General features: G+C 39.9%; 1 protein-coding gene across 1 annotated transcript in view; it reads right to left on the bottom strand.

The window, feature by feature from the left end:
* CUNH14orf132 (chromosome unknown C14orf132 homolog) overlaps nt 1–9,397 on the bottom strand; it is a 62,727-nt gene extending 53,330 nt beyond the window's left edge. The window contains exon 1 of the mRNA XM_069104243.1: nt 9,024–9,397. Within this exon, the coding sequence (XP_068960344.1) occupies nt 9,024–9,380 (357 nt within the window). The 5' untranslated portion in view covers nt 9,381–9,397. The remainder of the gene's footprint in view (nt 1–9,023) is intronic.
* Nucleotides 9,398–9,603: the final 206 nt, after the last annotated feature.

A 9,603-nucleotide genomic window follows, 5' to 3' on the forward strand; every position in this document is an offset into this window, starting at 1 on the left:
TTCATTCATTCATTCATTCATTCATTCATTCATTCATTCATTCATTCATCCATCCATCCATTCATTCATTCATTCATCCCTTCATCCATTCTAGTCCAAACCCTCTCATCTTGCAACTAAAGAAAATGATACCCAGAGTAAATGAGCTACCCAAAGTGGTTCTGCTATCAAGGGTTTAACACTGCTGAGGAGGCAGAATGTATATTCATAAAATTCCTGGCAAAAACCCAAATAATCTAAGAAAGTTCTCTTTTCTTCCCCTGACTTGTTCTGTTATTCAAAACACTTGCAGTCAGCTAGATCTTACAGAAAGTAAACATTTTACCTGCAGGAAAGATCGGAAAGGCTTTGATTGTAAATATAATAGGATTTCTTAACATGATAAGATTTTGTTAAATAATATTCTTTAAATTATTTTCCTGGGTAATTATATAATTAGGATGCAGTATATCAAGGAGAGGAAACTCAGACCAAAGCCTGCCTCTTCAACTTTATGCCCCACTAATAGTATTTTAGAGGTGGAAGGGATCTCTCATTTTATACATGAGAAACTACAGGATAGTGGAAAAAATGAAGGACTTTGAGTTATGGAGACCTGGATTCAAACCCTGAATTTCTATTTATTATGTGATCCTGGGTAAGTCATTAGGCTTCAATCCTCTCATCCATAACACAGGGAAAGCAATACTTTTTATACCTACTTCACAGTGTTGTTGTGAAAGATCAAATGAGCTAATATCTCTAAATTGCTTTGGGGGCAACTAGGTGGTGCAGTGAATAGAGCACCGGCCCTGTAGTCAGGAGTACCTGGGTTTGGATCCAGCCTCAGACAACTTAACACACATACAAAAAAAAAAAAACTAGCCATGTGACCTTGGGCAAGTCACTTAACCCCAATTGCCCTCCAAAAAAAAGGCAAAAAAAGTGCTTTGCAAATATTAAAGCTATATGTCAGCTATTATGATAAGCTAAGGTGATGCCATTTTCCTCAACAAAAGCCTGTCATTCCAGGCAAGCTTGTTTATTTCTGGTTTTCAGAGCACACTTAACTCAGAAATGATGAAGATATACCACTGCATCAAAAGAGATCAAATGATGAAGAAAAGGACTCATATGCACAGAAATATTTATAGCTACTCTTTTCCTAAAAAAACAACAGATAAAGAAAAGATGTCCAACAATTGAAGAATAGTTGGAATAAATTGTGGGATATGAGTGTGATTGGAGGACTACTGTGCTTTAAAGAATGAGGAAATAGATGATTTCCAAAACTCATGGAAGACTTATATCAACTGATACAAAGTGAAGTAAGCACTCTGAACAATGCTCAGAAGAACAATTTATACTATTATATCAATAATATAGATATGAACATAAACTGATTAAGAATGAAATGAGCAGAATCAGAATAACAATTTATACAGTAACAGCAACACTGTAAAAACAGTTTTGAAATCTATGATTAATATGACCATTGTTCATGATTCTAGTATACTAGTGATGAAACATGCTATCATTGCAGAGCCATGACATATTAAGTATAGACAAAGAGACATATGTATGTGAATATATGTGTGTATGTATACATATATATGTATGTGTATTTGTATATAATTATTGAGGGATTTCATTTTGCTTGACTGTGTGTTGTTATAAGAAATTTGTTTTCTGAGGTAATGCCAAGAAGATGGAATAGAAACAGGACTTCAGCATGTTTCAGCTTCTACCTCCTCCAATACATGTAAAAAACAACTCTAAACAAACTTTAGAGTTACAGAACCCACAAAGTGACAGAGAGAAACTAACCTCCTGCTGAAAACAGCCTGGCAGACTGGCAAGAAGGGGCCATTGCAGTGCTCAGGGAGCCAAGCCCAGCACTGTGTGAGCCAGATGTTTTAGCCTCAGGGCACCCCGACCAGCCATGGCCAGAGGGACATCAGGAGAGTAGATCACCAGCAGCTGTGGCGGTCTCTAGAATTATCAACCCATACATGCTAAGTACAAAGTGAGAGGTCAGTGGACTTTGGGAACAGGGAGTCCAGGAGTACATCCAGGCTCTGCCCTGGGAGGGAGAAGTGGCTGAGGTGCAGTGGCTGCAGCCCCATGGCTACTTCAGAGCTCCTGGCCTGCAGTTTGTAGGGGGACCAAGTGACCAGTCTGAGGGGTAATCACTCTTGCTTTAACTTGCTTGGATCTGCATCACTGCCTTGGGTCCTGGGGTTCTTAACCAGTGTGTCAGAGACAGTGAAGGCTTCAGAGAGGGCAGCCAACTAATAGCTGTGGCAGCTGAGAAAACCCCAGCAATTTGGGACAAAGCCCTCCTCTCTGAAAGCAGAGTTCTACCGTAGCAAAAAGGTCAAGAGTCCAGTGGTTGAGTGGCAACATGAGCAAGTAGGGGAAGTGGGGCAAGCACAGCATTCTGACTTTGGATTCCTTTTTGGGGGACAAAAAGGATCAAGGCATGGAGCAGGAGGAAGACAACAAAGTGAGGACTCTTGCACCAAAAGCTTTCAAGAAAAATATGAATTGGTCGCAGGCCATAGAGGAGCTTAAGAAGGATTTTGAAAACCAAATAAGGGAAGTGGAAGAAAAATTGGGAAGAGAAATGAGAATGATGCAAGAAAATCATGAAAAGAGAGTCAACAACCTGACTGAAGAAAATAACAACTTAAAAAATAGACTAACTCAAATGGCAAAAGAGGCTCAAAAAACCAATGAGGAGAGGAATGCCTTAAAAAGACAAATTTGCTAGATGGAAAAAGAATATCAAAATCTCACTGAAGAGAATCATTCCTTCAGAATTAGATTGGAACAAATGGAAGCTAGTGACTTTATGAGAAATCAAGATACTATTAAACATATCCAAACAAATGAAAAAATAGAAGGCAATGTGAAATATCTCTTTGGAAAAACCACTGACCTGGAAAATAGATCCAGGAGAGATAATTTAAAAATTATTGGACTACCTGAAAGCCATGATCAAAAAAAAACCTAGAAATCATCCTTCAAGAAATTCTCAAGGAAAATTGACCTGATGATTTAGAACCAGAGGGCAAAATAGAGGTTGAAAGAATCCACTGATCACCTCCTGAAAAAGATCCCATAAAGACAGCTCCTAGGAATATTATAGCCAGGTTCCAGAATTCCCAGGTCAAGGAGAAAATATTACAAGCAGCCAGGATGAAACAATTTGAATAGTGTGGAAACACAATCAGGATAACCCAGGATCTGGCAGCTTCTACACTGAGGGATTGAACGGCTTGGAATATGATATTATGGAGGTCAAAGGAGCTGGGATTAAAACCAAGAATCACCTACCCAGCAAAACTGAGTATCATGTTTCAGGGGAAAATACGGTCATTCAGTGGAATAGAGGACTTTCAAGCATTCATGATGAAAAAAACAGAGTTGATTAGAAACTTTGATATCCAGATACAAGAAGCAAGAGAAGCATGAGAATATAAACAGGGAAAAGAAATCATAAGGAACTTATCAAAGTTGAACTATTTACATTCCTATATGGAAAAATGATAATTGTAACTTATGAAACTTTTCTCAGTATGAGAATAGTTGAAGGGAATAGAAATGTGTATGTATATATATATATATATATATATGTTCATATATATATATATATATATGTTCATATATATGTATATATACATATATATGTCTATATAGGAGGGTATATTGGGAATATGAATGTATATGTGAATGTGTGTATATATGTGTACAGGTATACATAGACAGACGGCACAGGACCAATTGAATAGGAAGGGATGATACTTAAAAAGTGAAATTAAGAGATGAGAGAGGAATATAATGAGAGAAGAGGGGGAGAGACATAATGGGGCAAATTATCTCATATAGAAGAGGCAAGGGAAAACTGTTACAATGGAGAGGAAGAACAGGAAGGCAAAAGGGAATGAGTCACCTTTATTGTCATTGAATTTGGCTTAGGGAGGGAATGACATACACACTAAATAGGGTATTCATCCTACAAGAGAGTAGGAAGGAAGGGGATAAGAGGGGGAATGATGGAGGGCAGGGCAGGTTGTGGGGGAGGGTAGTTGGAAGCACACACCTTTGAAAAGGAACAGGGTCAAAGTAGAGAACAGAACAAGTCGGGGTCAGGATAGGATGGAGGGAAATATAGTCCATCTTTCACAATATATCCACTATGGAAATGTTTTGCATAGCTACACATGTACTACCTATATTGAATTGCCTATCTTCCCAGTAAAGGTAGGTGAGGAGGGAGGAAAGGAAAGAATCTGGAATTCAAATTTTTAAAGTCAAGTGGTTTTTTAAAAAATATATATGTTATTTATTTTTTACATGCAACTGGGAAATAATATATACAGGCACTGGGGCATAGAGATCCATCTTGCCCTACTGGAAAGTCAGAGGGTTGATGGGGGATGATATAGGAGAGAGCAGATTGGGAGAAGGAGTATTCAGTGGGATCACTGTTTTGGGGTGGTGGGTAGGGGAAAGATGGGGAGAAAATTTGTAACTCAAAATCTTGTGGAAATGAATGATGTAAACTAAAAATAAACATAAAATTTAATAAAAAAAAGAAATGTTTCCTTTTCTTTGTTTTTTTTTTTCCAATGCGATGGGAGGGAAAGTTTCTGTTAATTAAAAAATTAGGTGCAACTATGTGGCAGAGTAGATAGAATACTGAGCTTGGAATCAAGAGACTCATTTTCATGAGTTCAAATCCAACCTCAAACACTTACTAACTGTTTTACCCTGGGCAAGTCACTTAGCCCTGTTGTTTTCCTCAGTTCCTCATCTGTAAAATGAGCTGGAGAAGGAAATGGTAAACTACTCCAGTATCTTTGCCAAGAGAATCCTAAATGGGATCAAAAAGAGTTGGACATGACTGAAAAAACAACTGAACTGCTACAAATGCAAAATGTTGTATGCACTTTCCAATAAGGTCACTATATTATTATTATTATTATTTCAACTTCTCTGTTTCACTGTATTACAGGAGATCTTGCATGAATGGAAGAAATTTGTAAATATTCATTATGTAAAAACAAAATATCAATAAAACTTTAGAAAAAAGAAGTGATGCATCATGATATTGAAGGAGGAGCACAGGACTTTGAGTCAGGAGACCTGAATTCTAGTCTTTTCTGGGTCAATTATACAGCTATAAAACCCTGGACAAATCACTTATTTCATGACTTCACTTTTCTTGACTGTAAAGTGGGAAAATAATTCATGCCTTACCTTTCTTCCAGGGTTTTTGTCTGAGGGGTAAGTGAGATTATGCATGTGAAAAAGGTTTAGAACTGATATGCTATGCTTTTGTTTGGATTTCACATCCCAAACTTTACAAAGAAAATAATCATATGTTTATCTTCTTCTCCCTATTCCTCACTGCCCATTCAACTCCCACTCCTTGTTCAAGACTCAGTTTCAGTCCCATGTCCTCCATGAAGCCTCTCCACACCACGTAGTGCTGCCACTTGAATTGGGCCCTTCTTGTCTTGTCTCATACTTATTTTTTGACTTTTCATGTATTTATTTCTTGTCTACCTACTTAGAGCATGAGCTTGGTGCTACTCACACAAGAGATTTTTACCTTCTGTCTCCATGTCTTTGCACAGGTTTCCCCCTCATGCCTGCAAAGAACTTCAGAATCACCTTCACCTGTTAGAATTCCTATTTCCTTCAAAGTTCAGCTCGTGTCATTTCTTATATGAGACTTTTCTTGATTCTCCCAGTCACTATTGACAACCCTCCCATTCCTGCCAAAATGATCTATTTGCTTCATCTATATCTTAGGTCTACTCATTTATGTAAAGATCCCCACTCACTAGGATGTAAGCTTCTTGATGGAAGGAACTGTTTCTTTCTTATTTTTGTCTCTCCCAAAATTACCAGTGTCAACACAGAGGATATACTTTATAAATATTTGTTGGTAGATTGAGGGCAGACACCAAGTCTGACTCTTCTTTGGGGCTCTCTTAATACCTAACACAATGCCAACTCATGAAACCTCATTTTCTCCAGTGTCAAGTTAAGATTATCAGTTTGATTGTGGGCTGTGATGTTAACAGGTGTTGTGAAAACAGCAAGTTTTTTTGTAAAATTGCCATAGCAAATTCCACTGCTATAGCCATCCAAGGATTTTGGTAATCAATTAATCTTGTTACCAAGGAATCATCAGTTGTTTGTGGCATAATAGGGACAAAAGAGGGACAAAGAGGCAGTAATTGTTTATCTCTTCTCCATGAGAAAATAGGCTAGAGGTTTTACAGTGTAAAGGTGACTTACTACCTTATCTCCTATTGGAATGACTTCCCTTTCAAGAAATGAGCTAGAAATTTAAATAGAGCCACCCCCCCACCACCACCACCAAATCCTGCTCTTCAGAGCAATTACAAAGATGAAATCCATGTCAAAAGAGTTGAGATTTATTTGAAGATTTCAGAACTCTAGGGAAAGCAGCAAACTCTGGGATCTTCTGTTTTATTTGTTAATCACTCAATGCAAATTAGATTTAAATGTTTTATTTTCATAGGAAAGAAAAGCAATTAGGTGATTTTTTTCCAAAATTTATTTCTACCAACTTCATTTATTGCTAGAGAAACAACTTTAAAAAATGCTTAACATTCCAAATGGAACAGGCCATTGATTCTAAACAGCTGTGGGATATTAAGTCTCTTCATTTCAGTTTTCTCCTAATAGAAAAGGCATAAGCCTACATAATTTGAGTAGAAGGAGTGTTAGATTTTGACCTAGGTTTGAATCCTAACCCTGCTACTTACTGCCTAACATGACTTTGTAAAAATCATTTCTACTTTTTGGGCCTCAGTTTCCTTATCAGTAAAATGGGGGTAACAATAGCACGTAGCTCCCAGAGCTGTTGTTCAGGTAAAGTGAGATATCTGTAAAGCACTTTGCAAACCTTAAAGCTCTACATAAATGTCACTCATTATCCTTATTATCCTTGAAGGATGGGATCATCTCCAAGGAAGAACAGCCTAAGGGAACATAAGCAGGCTCATCACTAGAAAGTTGGGCAAAGGGTGATAATTTTTTTTGTCAAATCATCTGTCAGACAATCTACCAAGCCATAGAGAGGCTGTGATCTTTGTTAGTGGAGAAAGTGCCCATACAGAGAAACCATACATTATTAGAAGACTGAAAGTTCTTTTTATGCAAATGACACTGAAGAATATGGATACAAAGAAATTTTTAGCATGATCTCTGCCTTTAAAATTCTTCTAATTCTATTCAGAAGAATATGATATGATAGAGCTAATTCAATTTTAAAAAACACTTATCAGGTGCCTATTATGCTCAGAGCATTATTTGAGAAAAGGACCTTGTGGAGAAGGCACCATGATCTCCCCAGTATTACTAATTTCTAAGACCAGATGTGGAAAAGGAAGCCTCTCATCGTTAAGGCCAATTGTCAAAATCCCATTAAAAAAGGAAAATCTGTCTTTCCTTCCTGCTCAGAATAAGTCTCTGACTTGATTTCCCTGGTTACCTAGTTAAATACATTAATCTTCCAAACAACAGGGAGGTACCTACTCACCTTCCTCTGAGAGGTAGTGGTAAGGGTGGGGCTGGAATATTTTCACTTTGGATTGTACAGAAACAAGCCAAAGCAGAAGCCTGCTTTGCCTTCTCTCTCTTTAAAGACACCATGCAAATACACTCTAGACAATGAAGACTGATGAAGCAATATGCATAGAATACAGAAAGGCAACACCCCCCACCCCCAAGAAACAAAACTGGAGACACCTGACTCCTGGAGATTGGGGTTACAAAAATGGGCTGCCAGTTGGTGAAATTTACAACAGAGGTTTTTGCCATTGTGACTGTATTTTAAGTTCATCCAGGGACCAAGGCCACACTAGACACCTGAAGGCTCTGCTTACTGTTTCAAAGAAAAGGAGATACAAGAGCAGGTGCCCATATATCTCAGTTCTCCTTCCCTTGCTGGCTCTCTTATTATTATCTTATTACTTCACAAGTATAGGGGGTTTGTTTGGTTTTTGCTGGTTTTTCACATTCACTTCATCTTTGCCATAACCCTGTGGGTCAGGGCAGGCATTATTATTCATTGTTGTCAGATGGGAAAAGTGAAAATGGAATGATTTCCTTGACCCTAGGGAAATGAAGAGAATATTGAAAAATGAAAATCAATGTATATGATTCCTGCCTTTAACTCAGGCTTTCTTAACCTGGGGTCCACAAACTTGAAAAAAATGATAACTGCATTTTAATTTATTTGGCTTCTCTTTAATCCCACATATTCTATTTTACATATTTAAGAAAATTAAGAAGCAGTTCATAGACTTAGCCAGACTGCCAAAGGGGTCTAGGACACAAAAAGATAAAGGACCCTTGTTTTAACTCACAGCTGCCCCCCACCCTTTCCTCTATCTTCTAACACTTAATCTTGTTTCCTAGTTGGAGACCCCTTCCAGGTGGGTGCTAATACAGAGCCCCAGGTGTGTCTTCCTCTTTCTCAGTTGTTGTTTATAGTTCTTTTTTTTTGGGGGGGGGGAGGGAAAGGAAAACACAGATATGCACAGTTGGAGGCCCATTGGTCATCCCAGGTGCCATAGTAGCCCATGCCTGATCACTCTCACAGGCTCTGTGAATCTCTCAGCTCTGACCTCACCCCTCCAGCTTTGGCCTCTCTTCTGATGCGAGGAAGAGAGAACAAAGAAAAGGAAGGAGTAAAGGTCCTAGACCTAGACTGAGGCACCTAGAGCTCCCTGTTGACTGTCTCAAATCCCAGCTCTCTGGACAGAGGAGTTAGGACTGAAGTGATAAGCTAGACAGGTTTGGGGATAGATAAGGGCGGTTTCTTTGAAAAGCTTTGCTAGCCACCCAGTCGGGGGAGGGGTAGGAGGGACCAGAAAAAGGCGGAACAACACACTAAAACTTGTTCCTTTAGATGCCGCAAAAACAGGGAGGAGATAGGTGTGAAACAGGGTCTGTGTGGATGTCCCACCTTCGGGGTTCGGGGAGAGTCCCATTACCTGGGCGGCCATAAATGAAAGATCCATGGTGTGGCTGCTGCTGCTGTGGTTGCTGCCTTCGCTGTTTTCTCCGCCGGCGCCTCCTTCGTGGCTGCTTTCGCTGCTGTTGCTGCTGCTACTGTCACTGCTGCTGATGCAGCTCCAGCTACTGGGATCTGGAGGGGCGGGGTAGGAGGTGGTGGCTGACTCGGCTCTTGCCCCGAGCGACGGCAGCTGTCTCACCAGTCCCCTCAGCTTAGTGGTGTTGGTGCGGGAACCCCGTACACCTCCCGGGCTCTGGGCAGTGCGGCTGCTGGCCTGGCAGAGCTGAGGCTGGGAGCAGCCCTGGAGAAGGTGGGCTGGCTCCCGCCCTACCATGTGACCGCCTCCTACAGAGCTGTTTAGCTCCAACCTTCGGCTCGGCCCTGGCCAAAAGGCAGACTCTGCCCAGCCCAGCCCTGTCGTTCCTCTTTGGAGTCTCCCAGATGCCCTATGCACGGCCCTCCACGCCCCCATGGCCCGTTTCTAGTCCTAGGCGAGGGAACCAAACAGGTCTTAGGGTAAAAGAGCCGATATTTTAGGTAATTGATAACATGGTCAT

This window comes from Petaurus breviceps, unplaced genomic scaffold (assembly GCF_028583685.1).
Source record: "Petaurus breviceps papuanus isolate PSGF00001 unplaced genomic scaffold, PetGlider_PUasm1.0 685, whole genome shotgun sequence".
Classification (NCBI taxonomy): Eukaryota; Metazoa; Chordata; class Mammalia; order Diprotodontia; family Petauridae; genus Petaurus; species Petaurus breviceps.